At 36.0% G+C, this 14,256-nt stretch overlaps 1 protein-coding gene and 1 long non-coding RNA gene across 6 annotated transcripts; both read left to right on the forward strand.

The window, feature by feature from the left end:
• Nucleotides 1–2,877: 2,877 nt before the first annotated feature.
• On the forward strand, nt 2,878–6,715 carry LOC149165076 (uncharacterized). Of its 4 annotated transcripts, none has more exons than XM_089432236.1 (3): nt 2,878–3,420; nt 5,628–5,908; nt 6,100–6,715. In XM_089432236.1, the coding sequence occupies exon 3, from the start codon at nt 6,209–6,211 to the stop codon at nt 6,680–6,682; it is 474 nt and encodes a 157-aa protein (XP_089288362.1). In that variant the 5' UTR covers nt 2,878–3,420; nt 5,628–5,908; nt 6,100–6,208; the 3' UTR covers nt 6,683–6,715. The 4 variants fall into 4 exon arrangements, with proteins under 4 accessions (XP_089288362.1, XP_089288363.1, XP_089288364.1 ...); XM_089432237.1 differs by having other exon boundaries at nt 5,712–5,908; XM_089432238.1 differs by having other exon boundaries at nt 5,854–5,908.
• Nucleotides 6,716–7,142: 427 nt separating this feature from the next.
• Nucleotides 7,143–12,412, forward strand: LOC149165077 (uncharacterized). Of its 2 annotated transcripts, XR_016260299.1 has the most exons (3): nt 7,143–7,168; nt 11,173–11,251; nt 11,406–12,412. It is a non-coding gene; the product is annotated as an uncharacterized LOC149165077 (long non-coding RNA). The 2 variants fall into 2 exon arrangements; XR_016260298.1 differs by lacking the exon at nt 7,143–7,168 and having other exon boundaries at nt 10,828–11,251.
• The last annotated feature ends 1,844 nt before the right edge of the window (nt 12,413–14,256 follow it).

The following is a 14,256-nucleotide window of genomic DNA, read 5'->3' on the forward strand; positions in this document are numbered from 1 at the left end:
ATTGGCATGCAAGTTAGTTTTTCATAGGGTACTCTTGACCTGTTGAATGTATTGCAAATGTTATGCCTAAGTTCCATTTACGATGAGGGTTTCATACAAATATACAACCACAAAATAGTTCATGAATAGTTGTGGGATATCATCTATCATCCTCATGAATAGTGTTGGAGCATTAGTCAAGCCAAAGGGCATGATCAACCACTCAAAACATCTTCTTTGGATTTAGAGGTTGTCTTCCATACATATCTTTGTTCAATTGGAACTTGATAGTAGGTTGACTTCAAATCAATATTATTAAAGAACTTGGCACCTGTAATTTGATCAAGAAGATTGTCAATAGGGGGATGAACTCTCTATTTGTGGAAATGATTTTGCTTAAGGGTCTATAATCAATACATAGTCTCCATGTCCCATCCTTCTTCTGCACCAACACAATTAGTCTCTTGCAAGATAACAAGCTCAGGTGAAAGTGGCCCTTTTGGATGAGCTCATGAATTTGATGTTTTATTTCCTCATTCTCTAAGAGGGAGCATCTATATACTTGACCATTAGGTAAAGTAGCGGAAAGCATCGAGTCAATTGAATGTTTGACCTAGCAGTGCAGAGGCACCCCAACAGGTGGAGCAAAGATATATTTGTATGTCTCTGCAATCTTGTCCACACACTTTTGTTGAATAGAGAGGCCCCATCCTGAGGCTATGGTGGTTGCAGTGACCTTCCTTTCACCTTTTGACCAAACCATGAAGAGGACAAACTTTAAAGTATGAGAAATGACCTTTTGACATTGTTTTGCTAAGATTATTGAAATTAAAATAGTCGAAACTACCTATAGTACCTTGTAGAGCTAACCTCCTAGAATAAAAATGACACTATAGGCATGAGATTCTTAAACAAAATGGCATTTACACATACAAGGTTTTCCTAAAATAAAATCACAAACTTCTAGTGGAGCCACATTGCATAATATCTCATCTTTGAAGGGATTGATCTCCTAGTACATGTAACATTTATGGTTGGCACAAATGTGTTGCCCATGGCTCAACTAAGTAATTGTGTATGGTTGAGGGGGTTGGTGGGAATTGGCACTATCAATAGCTTCAATATCTTGATGACCTTGAGTAACATCATGTTATGCCCACTCTCACTGTCAATGATGAAATGTAGTGGGGTGCGTTTCACCTACATTTGTGAGTGTTATATATATTAACGTAAATATAAATAATAATAACAATACTAATTATTAATATTAATTAGTGATTAGTATATGAGAGGCATATCTTTAAGGACGATATATAAAATTTAATGTAAATATAAATAATAATAACAATACTAATAATTATTATTAATTAGTGGCCTGCCTCGAGTAGCTCAAGTGGCGATGGCCGTGGAATGAAGTCTCATCAAATCGAAGATCTTGGATTCGAATCTTGTGCTACCCTCCCCGTAACGGGGTGAATAATGGACATGTAAAACCGGAAAATCGGAGAGTCCTATCAAGCTTACATTTTTTATTTATTATTAATTAGTGATTAGTATATGAGAAGCATATCTTTGAAGACAAGACCATTCATGAAGGGGCACCTACCTAAGCATATAAGTGGAACCTCATTTGCCACAACCTCATCATCATATTCTCATTCATATATATATATCTATATATCTCTATATATATATATATATATATTATTCAATATATACGTTTATATACTTAATGGAGGTTTTCATATTCCGAGTATTTCAAAGATTATTGTGAAGTACAAACTTTGTTCATTACAGGGATCAAAGTTATATGACCTTTGGTCATCAATTCTTGAATTTCATTGTTGTTTAATTGAGACATTCAACCACAAATATTTGGAGGTTCTCCATTTTATCATCAATCCTTTGACCACAAAAATAATTAAAATAAAATAAAATAATATATATATATATATATAATAACAAAAATCAAAATAAAAAATCATATGCAATGGCTACCACTCAAGTCACCATCGAACAGGTCCCCACCTTCCATCTCCAACCACCCTAATCACCTTCTCCACCACAATGGCCTTCTGAGACACTCTCTTCGCGTTGTCGCACATGGTGCCATGGACGCCTCACATACCATATACTCACATGCACACCTTTTACTAGTTCACTACTCGGCCACCATTCGTTCCAGTCATATGATGTTGTAGTCATCGTTGTCGCAACGTTGTACAAATCTTCACCTTCTCTGGTTGCTCGTCCATACACATTGCTTGTTGTCGTCATTATTATTGTACGAAATTGTATTGTTCACCATAAACATTGCTTGTTGTCGTCATTATTATTGTACGATATTGTATTATTCACTGCAACATCCAAAGAATGTGCAGGCGTCATGGTGGAGACGTAGTTGGATTAATTGCTGGCCACATACAACATTCACATTAATACAAAGCTGAATATAAAAGGCAGGCACTTCCATCATAAAAAGAAGGCACTCAATGTGGACTACGATAATCATTGTTACATGCAAACAATAAAACCCTTTGATCATATAGTGGAAATTATACACCTTCAAAATATTCTATTGGGTATCAACATAGGTTAATTGGAATAAATTCATGCCAAGTCTGTTGTTGTGCAAGATACCACACTTGGTGCATAATTCATCCAAAATTAACTCCTTAGCGCAGAATTTAATTACATTGCAAAACAACGTCTCCGTTGCTATAAGCCTTTTAGGAATATTTTTAGGTCGATAAGCCTTCCTTTGGAACAGGCTTTCGTCCTCCCTTTGTCTCCCGTGCTGACACGTGGAGAGTTATGTGATTGGCGTTAAGCTGCGGAGAGTTAGCGATTGGCGTTAAGCTGCGGACGACAAGGAAACAGCATACCCTTTCCCGTCGCATCCCGTTCCGTTCCGTCGAGAGACCCACCGCTGGCCCCATTCATGCCGAGCCCTAGGGTAGTAATGGCGCATTCTGTTGCGGTCCCTGTTTTGCGGTTCTGCGGTTTCCGTGCTTCCATGAGCGGGAGCCTTCTTGGATCAAACTACCGGCCGTCTGTCAGGGTATCTTGACCTTGCAAAAACTACGGGCGTAGACCAAGTGTTCCTTCCTGTAAGTGACCAACAAAACATTGATGATTTGAATAGAAAGTTGAATAGGGCAGCAAATGATCTGGAGTCCAGAACCAAAGACAATTCTCGGACAATAAGGGATGTACTGGAGAATGTGTACAGCGATCGGTTCCTGCAATCTTGTGGTGAGATGGACAGGGGATGTCGTCTTCGCGGGTTCGAGACGGTCATCCAGCGTTTGGATATTTTTCCTGTGAATTGTGGGGCACAAGGAGCACATGCTTTTGCTTGATTCGGGACGGGACTCCTTCCAGCAGGCGTCGTTTGAATTTCTAAATGTCCTGGGATTGATCGAGGTTTTTCTCTCACTGGTAATTGGAGTTTTCTTTCAACTATTTTGGGCCCGAGATCAAATGGATTTCCAAATGAAGCTTCCAGAAATTTTATTTTGCTTTCAGGGCTCTCAAATTCGTGTTCTTTTAATCTGAAGCAACAAAATACTTTCTCTTTTCCTTTCATGGTTCTGAAATTTGTGTTTTTTTTTTCTTTTCCTTTCAAAAACAGAGAATTTCAAAATGTTGAAATTTAGTTCAATTCTCGTGATGATTATTAATTTCATGCATTTAATCTTGAAGTCGGTGGATGCGCTCTGCTTTTCCGTGAGTTCAATTCTTGTTTTTTGCCAAAATATGTTTTTTGTGGATTAGTTTTTTCTTCTTTTGCGTTTGATATCGGATGGCACTGATATTTGTTGGTGGTTATTATTTTGTGCAATTGATATTTGACTATCTCTGATTTTTCTCTGGTTGAATTTTCTTGCTTTTATGAATTCCAGTTTTAGGTTTTTAATACTTAATGAAATTTAAGTTTCGTGAAAAAGCTTTTGGCCTTTTCTTTTGTGCACGCAAAGCTCCATTTCATGTAAGTTGTGTAATTGCTTTCATATTTTGCTCAAATTTAGTTTTTTGTTGATACATATAAGTCGCGACTAGTCTCTCTGTGCATTCGATTACTTCATTTTTTTTTCCCATTTTTGTTCGCATGTGGTGTTTAGTTCAAGCCACGAGTGGCATGTGTTAGGGTATGGCCTCTTGCTGGTTGAAATGAGAGGCATATGATTTTTCATATTTACGGAAAGCAGGCGAAAATGCATCGATTAAAGATTCTGATAGAAATTCCAATACGATGTTAACCGTTGGCATAATTGGTTGGATATGGCTGAGTGCATTGGTTAAATATATTTGTGTTTTTTAAATTCCATTGACGGGCTTGACAATACTGGTGCTTAGTATTTGTTTTGAAAGTGCTTCCTTTAAACACCCGAAGCATTCCAATTAGCCCGAATAAATCAGGCACAACCAGTGGCCCGTTCTCACTAGCAAGCAGCCCTCAAGGGGAGGTACATTTCTATCAAAGTTACCCAGTTGTTTCACCTGGTCCCAATTACTTATCTCTGTCTCCAGTGGATTTGAACCTGGGTGGGTAGCTTGACATATCACTGCCTTTGCCCACTGAACCAGGACCCCATTGGCAAGGGAGGGGCTATAGTTTTCGATTGTATGTGAAGGCGTTTACAGTAGAGCCATTTATTTCTGTTTTCATTTAGTTTTACTTCAGATACAACTGAGGCGTAAAAGATCTGTTAGATGGGGTAATAGTTGTCGTCATTTCTGTTGTAACTTGGCACACATCTTTGATTTAAGACCTTTTTCTTTTTAAAATTTTGTTGATGAAATGCACAACTCAGGATACCCACTACACACTTCCCCTCGATCTGTGAGGATCATACTAAGGGCTACACACTTCCCCTCGATCTGTGAGGATCATACTAAGGGCAAACCTGCCAGTTGCAGTTTGGGCAACCTTGTATGGCGGGGACCTCGAGTGAAGTGAGGTCAATATTCGTGGAGGCAGCCAGCCCAGGGACTTGACCCTGTGACCTCCACTGTGACCTCTTTTTTATAATTCACGATACTCAACTACTCAAACTATCCCAATGGGCTATCTTTGAGGTAAGACCTAATTTACAAACTTTGCACATTTGTTATCTGCTGGAGTTTGCCAATACCCATTTTCTTATACTTACTGCCTATCCCATGTTCAAAAATCTTAAGTATTTAATTGATTCATAAAAGCAAAGGTTTTATACATATATACAATCGATTCCATCAATTGGTTGGGATGTGAAAGTTTTACTTATAATGTTTGGTTTCATTTAGAGGCTTGGAACTTTTTACAGTCCTTTATTAACATGCTTGGATTTTGTAAACTCACTTCTTGTTTATTGGATATGATTGAATACTGACTTGTGTTTTTCTAATTGCATTGATATGCATGGCAACTGGAAATTGTTGTTTTCATATTTGATTGTATTGCAAAATTGGCAGTTTTTATCCTACGATATATTAGTGTTTTGGAATTTGGAAGTTGTGTTATTGCTGTATTTGATACTATGATAGGCTTGAGAATTTTTAATTGTATTTTGTGACTTTATCAACAGGTTTGAAATTTTATAATTTATAGATTCTATTGGTTGTCTTGGATGAATTAAATGACAAATTACCATGCTGTTTATCAGGAGATTGACTTTCCCTTGTTTTAACTTTTAACAAAGGGGCCATTTTCTTTGGATAAATAAGTTAAGACTCGAATTTAGCTGCAGCCTGCAGATGATTTGATCTTTTATGTGGGGTCTTTTGCTGGAAATGGCTGTAAGCATAACAAGTGTGTCAGAAGTAGCCTTCAATGACTTGCTATCATGCACTGGCCAAACTGATAGTAAATTGAAATGTATTTGGGACAAGGAATGGATGTGGAAAGGAAAGGGAGATTGTGATTCAGCTTTGGCATTTTCTAGGAGTTACGTTTGCACTCCCACATTGTACTTGTACTGGTTGTATCCTTCAGTCCCATTGACCTATTTATGGTCATTCGTTGGACATTAATAAAATTTTCTTATCTTATCTTATCTAATGTAGTAGCTAAGTGCATCCAAGTGGAGGAAGAGCTGATTATTTTGTTCTGACTGGTTTGAATGAACTTTGATGCAGATATCCAGATTGAGACAACCACGTTTTATGGAACTGTGAAAGTCACCTTTCAATGTCATTTGAGTTGTCCTTCATCATCTAACAAGTTTGTTTCCAGAACTGAGTTCATATGGCGTCGGGTTCAATTGAGGGAGATGAAAGATTCGCTAACATGATTCATCGTCAACAATGGCAACAAAAGCAGGAGATGAATGAATTAGTGGAGGCCCAGTCAGTTTCCACTGCTCATGCTGAATTTAGACGAGGTTTAGAGGAGCTTGTTCGGGATCATTTCCATACCTGTATGACTCTTGCTTCCTGCAGTTCTGGTCATGAAAGTGGAATCAATGGGCGTAGAGATTGCATTGATGTTCATCACTTTGATGAGGACCATGATGATGGTGAAGAAGAGGAAGGTGATCAGCTTATACGTAGAAGACGCAGATCTAACATTGAAGAAGATTTAGCCGAGTCTTCTGCAGCAAGAAGACGCCAATCTAGGATCTTGACTAGATGGGCTGCACGACAGGCTCAGGAGATGATCAGAAGTTGTGCTGCTGGATTAATTAATCCAGTTTTGTCTTTGTTTTATTACTTGCATTAAGCTAATAAGCTGTGATTTTCCTGAGCCAGGCGATTTACCTTAATTGTGGTGGCTGCAGCAATGTTGGTTCTGGCATTTCTTGGACTTTGTATGATTTACTACCTGTTTCTAATACCCAAATGCACCATAAGATTGGGACTTCAATTTTATGTCTGAGCATTTGCGCTTATTGAACTTTAAATCTGTTTTCCTTATTATTATTTTTTACTTAATTTTTTGAACTAATCTGATCCCTCTGATTGTTGGTTTGCAGTATTTTCTATTCTTGGACTCAAGACTCTGGTTTACTTGTAAGTTCTATATGTAGAAAAACTTGTTTTTCCCACGAGGATAAAAAATGCATGAAGATATGGTTTGATAAATTAAACCATTAAACATTGTCCTGTTGATTATCTGTTTCTGCTTTGTTTCTCAGTTTGGTACTTGGTGCATGGTTTCTTGTGGCGGGAATTTTATTCTGTGTGGAGTGTTCGTTTTATTAAACAGGTAAGTTGGTTTTATCTTTAAACCCCCGCGGTATTCGTGTCCAAAATATAAGATGGTCAGCACTTCCAGTAACACATTTGGATTGTCATTGTCAAATACTTGGTTGATATTTTTCCCTTCAAAATAAAAGCCTGCAATGATGTTTTTTCTTGCAGAAAGAAAAACAAAAATTAAATTAAAAAGGTTACATTTGATGGATTATTTTTTTGTTCTGCAAAGTTTACCACTATTAAATCTTTGCCTCTTGATATTTTGTTGACATCCAAATAGGCCTTCAGGGTGAAAAAAACCTCCCTTGAAATGTCAATTCTGCTGCTACAATGAATGGTCATTAATATTTTTAATCAATTAAGAATGCCATGAGTGAGATATTTACATTCATTAAGAACTAAATATATGAAAGGGTTCTACATTCATTCATTAGCAGCACTTGCTAATGAAACCTTATCAATTAGTATTACCTGAAAGAAATTAGTTATAGACACCAATGCAATTTGATCAGCCCTTATAATTGGGTTGGATCTCGTTCAAAATGATGAAAGACTTATCCAAAAGGTAGGAAAGGCATATACAAAATACGCATGAATTCTCCCATGAATCTTCCCTTATGTGCCAAAAGGGGAAATATGGAAGAAATTTCCTTTTTGTTCTCTTAGATAACAGTGTGAGATTCTTAGTCTAGGTTCCTCTCTATAGGTTCATTGAGCATGATTTTGATCTAGCTTCCCAGTATTGCTCTTGATCCTTCTTAGATGTAACCTGTAACCATGGGATATTGGCGAGGTAACGTAAGTCTAATGTACGATTAGAATTAGAAAGCACCGATTTGATGAAAGAAATAAATATTTTGAAATTTTATAACCTGAATACCTCTTGTAGGAAGTCTACGGTGCCTGCCTTTCTTTCAGGACGTTTGAAACCACAGCTTTCAAAAAATTCCAGCACATTCTCCCTAGGTCCATGGTAGACAATCTGCCCCTCTGATAAGAGTATTATGTCATCAAAGAAATCAAATGTTTCTGGTGCTGGCTGCAACAGAGACATGAGAATTGTTGCATCCATGAGACGGGTAAAATGCTGTAGGCATTTAACTATCTGATACGTGGTCGAGCTGTCAAGTCCTGTCGAGATCTCGTCCATGAAGAGAGTCTTGGTAGGTCCAACAATCATCTCCCCTGATACGTTCTCTAATAACATAATGATATCTAGACTATGTGATTAGTTATATTTTTCTTGTTCTGGCACTGTTTTGGTAGCCTGAGGTATTTATCTATATATTTTTCCAAGCAAAACCTAATATGAACCTGAGGAAAGCTTTGTCACATTTTGGATGGCATTCTTGATAAACCCATCAACATAAACTAGTACACCTGATCAAAAAGCCTTTAATCCAGCACCTGCTATCACAAAAAAGCTTTAATTGACAATGTCCATGGAATTAGATGAATTGAATGGAAAATGTGGACAAATTGTTGAAAAAACATCTGGATGTTGTCACATGATTTGCAGGTCAGGAAACTGGTAAAATGCATTTTGTTGAATATTATTTTTGATAATACCACATTCATTTTTGATAAAGATAACTGGTTCCTAGTCTGAAAATTAGATTGTCTAATGATAGCTGTAGGTTATGATATCTATACTGTGTGCATATGGATGCCTAAGTATTTTCAGTTGAAAATCAAAGCTACATACTAATTGTCCATGGCTTAACAAAGATGTTTCTTCAAATGTATCTAGCTTACGGCCATGACAGATCAAAATTAAAGAGAATTTCTGTTGCTCTGCATGATCATCATCTGTAAATACTTCTTCGTGCTCCCAATCATCTCGTGCAAGTTAATTGACCATTCTCAGAGAAAACCAACCACTATTTAATATTGGGTAGTTAGGTATAGTCTAGAGTTGGGCCCCAAAAATTTTTAGGAGATTGGAAATGCATCACAATGTGATGTTGAATTCGTGTCTGTGAAAGGAATATGTATACATAGTTTTTAGAATAAACTTACTCGACAACTATACCCTACTTTTATGTTGAACCATTTTAGTTTATATTTGTATTAATCATAATACCTCTGGCATAGCTTGTGTCAAACCGTTACTCTTGTTTCCAATGATTCATAAAAAATTACAGATCATAAACAAAGATATTCAATTGGTACAAATGATGTGCAGGCATTGCAAAGTTCCATCTTCCAAATGGCTGTTTGATTATTTTTCCAAACAAAAGTATCTTATTCACTGCAGTGTCCACCTTCAAAAGAGCAGATAAATAATTCCAATTTGCAATCACAAAGGATGATCCGATTTTATGTTGCCTTCCCATGTCAACACTGGCTGCTTCATCATCCCCAAGAATTTTTAGCAGATGCAAGGCATTCCAAAGGGCCTGTCAAGGGGATTCTCTGGACGGGCAGAGTCGGAGCAGAGAAAGATGGTGAAAGAAATAAGAGTGAGGAAATATGACAAGTTGCTGGTAATCAGTATAGAGTATCTCCTGGCACATTTTGTTCACAAAAGTAAGGGTACTTTTGCCCATGGTAATTTGGTTGTGGACCCCTATATTGTGTTTGTGCACCCTCACGCTTGTAGATTTCTGTGGGCTTGTTTTTCTGCATTCAAGGTGGTTCTGTGGTCAGGAAACCTAGAGAGGTCCATGATTTTGTGCTGCAGAACATTTTAGGAGGTAGTAGTTCTGGTAGGATTCTTTCTTATTCCATTGAGGACTGTATCATAACGAGAATCAACCGACAGGGCAACGCAGTTCATGGATGTTATAAGAATTTGACTAGAGTGTGGGAAGATCTGGGAGACATGGTAGTGCAAATACGCTTTTAATTGATACTTCAAATGTGGCCAGGGTTAGAAATCAAGATGGAAATGTCATTTGCCCCATTCCCTACCAATATCATGTGCAGGCTTCTCATGGGCAACTAGAGACCTATCTCTTGCCTTATTTGGAATGTTTGGAATCGGTGCCACGTATTCCTGAATTTATAAATAATTTTCCTGTTTCGCCTGGAAACGGAACTCAGTTGGCAACGGTCTCAATTCGAAGAGGGCAAGGTTATTCCACCACAGAGTCATGGAATTTTAAACAACTGGAATATGTTTCCGAGCAGTGTAACTGAAACTTCTAATTCTCAGTTGCATTAATTTAATACTCAATGCCTTGGGATTAGTAATACTGCCCAACATTTTCCCATTACAAGAACAAACATCTCATTCTCGCAGTCAGTTCCACCTGCTGCTAACTTCGGTATTTTTGAAATGTATCACGGACTCTCGTCAAGCGTATTCTTGGGTTTCAATGATCATATACAGACTTATAGCAACATTAATTATACGAGGGAACTTATTAAGCTGAGTGATGACAATATGAAATATGCGAGGTAACTAAATCGAGGGAACGTTGATTTGCATAACGTGGCCTGTGAGAAGGAAAAATTGGAAAAGACGCTGCAAGAAAGGGAGGACTGTCTACAAAAAGCGGTAGATGCCTTAAAGAAAGTAACTGAAGAAAAGAAAAAGGCAGAAGAGAAAAATGCTGACATGTCAAAAACATTTGTAGAAAGGGGTAGGGCTTTGAAACAGGTGAAACTGGAGAAGAACTTAGCAATAAAACAGAGAGAAAACATTATTTGTCCTTTGCGAGGAACTGTCTAAGTTCTGCAAGAAAAGTTAGGAAGCTTTGAGAAGAAAGAGAGAGAAAAATATTTGTCAAGATGGAAGCTGAGAAAGAAACGGCTCAAGTTCAATCTACTTTGACAACTATCACTGAACTGAAACGAGAAGAAAACTGTATTCTCTCTTTCCTCAGTTGTTTCTTCAAGAGTGAAGCGACCAGCGTCCGTCAACACTAGTAGTCTTTTGTTAGTTTGATGTTTATGTCTTGTTATCAGAAATCATATAAATTATCTTTTTTCCTTGCATCAAAATGTTTTATTCATTTTATAAGAGCTTTCAAATGTCCAAAGATTGACAATTGAAAACTGAAAATGCAGCTCTCTTGCTTGTGGACACATGTTTGGCATGTCTTGTATTAGAAAGTGGCTTCAGCGACATGTGAATAACATTGGCAAGGTAAGATTATTCAACCTCGCAATTGTTGATTTCCATGGTCTTGATGTTAAGTGAGCTGGTAAGGCTATGAACTTTTTCAAAAAGATTAAGTTTCTATGTTTTTGTTGCAACCAAATATTGGGAATTGTAATTTTCTATTTCTGTAAATGTGTAGTGTCCGCAATGCAATAACAAAGCTGAGCTGGATGACATCAGAATTCTTTATGCCCCAGTTATAGCTGTCACTGCTCAACAATAGTGGCAGATCAGTCGTCTTTGTTGCAATACCCACAGTTTCTAGTAGTGTCCACAATGCAATAACAAGGCTGAGCTGGATGACATCAGAATTCTTTATGCCCCAGTTATAGCTGTCACTGCTCAACAATAGTGGCAGATCAGTCGTCTTTGTTGCAATACCCACAGTTTCTATCATCAAGAGACAACTGAAGATAATTTTTTAAAGGCATTAGAAGGCTACTCCCTCCCCAATTCCCATAAATATTTGTTTGGTGAAGGGTAAAGGCTCTGACAGAAAGGAAACCTTGTGAAATTCTAAGGCTCTTTTAATTTTTGTAATGCACCTAAACATCATTTGCTTTCTAATTTTGTATCAGTAACACGATGCTTATCAAAGAAGCACAAAGCATTAGACTAAAAGAACAAAAAGTTAAACAGACAAAAGCTAATTACAAATCTGGATCATTTCCGCCTTACCTGGGGAAATTGTTACCAAATTTTGTTGATTTTAAAAAGATCTACCCTTTTTCAATGAAGGATGTAATAGTCTTAGGTTCTTGGTATGGATCTGCATGCTCTGTACTATTAAGCATCGACAAACATCTTCTAATGTGAAATGCTGTAATAGTCTTAGGTTCTTTGTGTGGACCCGCATTTTTTGTATTAATAATCATAAACAAACATCTTCAATGTGAATATTAATAATGGACAAACATTTTCTAATGTGAAATGCTTGAACTAGGGAAATAACACTTTATCTTGTTAAAGATATATTTGAAGCAGAAGCAGTAGTGCAAATGATATCATGAGAAACAAGCATGTGGAGGTTAAAGAGATTTGAAGCAGAAGCACTACTGCAAATGATATCATGAGAAACATGCATGTGCAGGTGAGTAAAGTTCTTCATCAAAGCAACATGAGCATTTGAAAGTAGGAGTTGTTAAATGTTCTATGTTTTTGTCTTCTCTTTTTTTGATATATTTTTTGAATGGGATGCATCCAAGCATTGAAATTTCAGAAGTTGGGCTTATTGTGCATATGAAATGGCATGTGTTCATGCTTTTGAAATTTTACTCAGAGAAAAGAAAAGATGGATTTGGTATTGCATATGAATGAGATGTATTCTTCATATATGCTTGGCCATCTATAGAGGTTTCTTGATTTTGGGTAATTAACTTAACCTCTTGATTTTGGGTAATTAACTTACTCTAAAATGAAATAAGACATTCAATGTGTTCCTGAAAATTAATTGCACAATGATCCAGTCCAAGAAAACAAGGTTTTCCACAAACCAATTAACTCTTCTAAAAAAATTTAACAATTTCAATTTAATATTATTATTTATTGCCTTAGTATTTAGTGACTAGTTAACTAATGTTAACCAACTATTGACCATTAACTAATGTTAACCAACTATTGACCAAAGAGTGTACGTAGTGGTGATACAAATAAATAGTTATAAAGGGTAAGAATTTAATAATGTGGAATTAGAGATTTACGAAAAGTACACAAAAAGAGGAGAAATTAAAAAAATGGGGTTTTATTTTATAAAAGGTGCTTTTAAGGTTTAGCGAAACCAAAAGAAAGTGTTCCAAAGAGTCCTACTCAAATAGTAAGTTTTAGAAATAATTTTCAAAAATAAATAAAAATTTATAGGTGTGTACGATATTATATTAAAGATAATAAAGGGGAAACATATATATATTAAAGATTAGAAAGTTTTATTTTTAAGTTTAAAGTTGATTTAAAAAAAAAAATGAATAATTTAGAAATTTAGAAATTAATGTGTCGATTCAATATTGCTCATGAAATTTTTAAATCACAAGATTTGACGCTATTCTATTAATCTGCACAAGTTAATTCACTATCTGGAACAAGAATCATAGACATGCAAAAGGAAACATCACATACTCATAGAGATTTATCTAGAGGAAAACAACTCCTCAAAACCCCTTCTTATATGTATTGTATTAATCAAAGAATAGAGAGGAATACATATGCTTGATCAAGGTTCAACACAACCTGCAAGTGTATAGTCTATTTCTCTGCCTGTCTGACTAACTCTAGCTAGCACTTAGCCAATTTTCAAGCCCTCTAAGCTCTCATTTCTTTGTGTTGTTCCTCTGGGAATTATGCTCTTATTAATTAGGAAATTCCCTTATCTGGATTGTGCAATTCTTCTAGGTCCTTCCTCTAACTCTATGCACCATATGTACACATTGAAATATGCTACAACTCATGGTACACAGCCTTGAAATCTCCATCGGGTAACTCAAATTCTCTGCACGAATGAAACATAGTTATCGATCAAACGGGAAAATTACCTAATACCCGTTTTTTGAGGTTGCAAAATCACCCAATTTTGAAAATTGGCCATTCATAATACACTTCTTTTTTTTAGCATATTTTTGGCACTTTAAATTTTCTTATGTATCAAGTATGAACTTTTTTTAAAAATGTTAGCGATTTTCATATTGATTTTAAAAAAGTGTGGATGCAAAATCAACACATTTTTTTAAAGCGTTTTTTTTTGCACTTTATTTTTTTATTTTTTTTTTGTGTTTCAAGTATGAACATTTTTTAAAAATGTTAGTAATTTTCATCTTCATTTTGAAAAGTGTTGATGCAATATCAACCCTTTTTGTTTAGAGGACTTATATTTTACACTTTAAATTTTCTAATATATTAAGTGTGGATATTTTCTTTAAATGTTTGTGATTTTCATGTTGGCAAAAAAAAAAAACCATAAAAATGTAAAAAAAAAAAAAAAATAAATTGTAATATATATA

The sequence above is a fragment of the Pinus tabuliformis genome, chromosome 5_1, assembly GCF_031772625.1.
Source record: "Pinus tabuliformis cultivar Carrire ecotype Pingquan chromosome 5_1, CPIR1, whole genome shotgun sequence".
Taxonomy (NCBI): Eukaryota; Viridiplantae; Streptophyta; class Pinopsida; order Pinales; family Pinaceae; genus Pinus; species Pinus tabuliformis.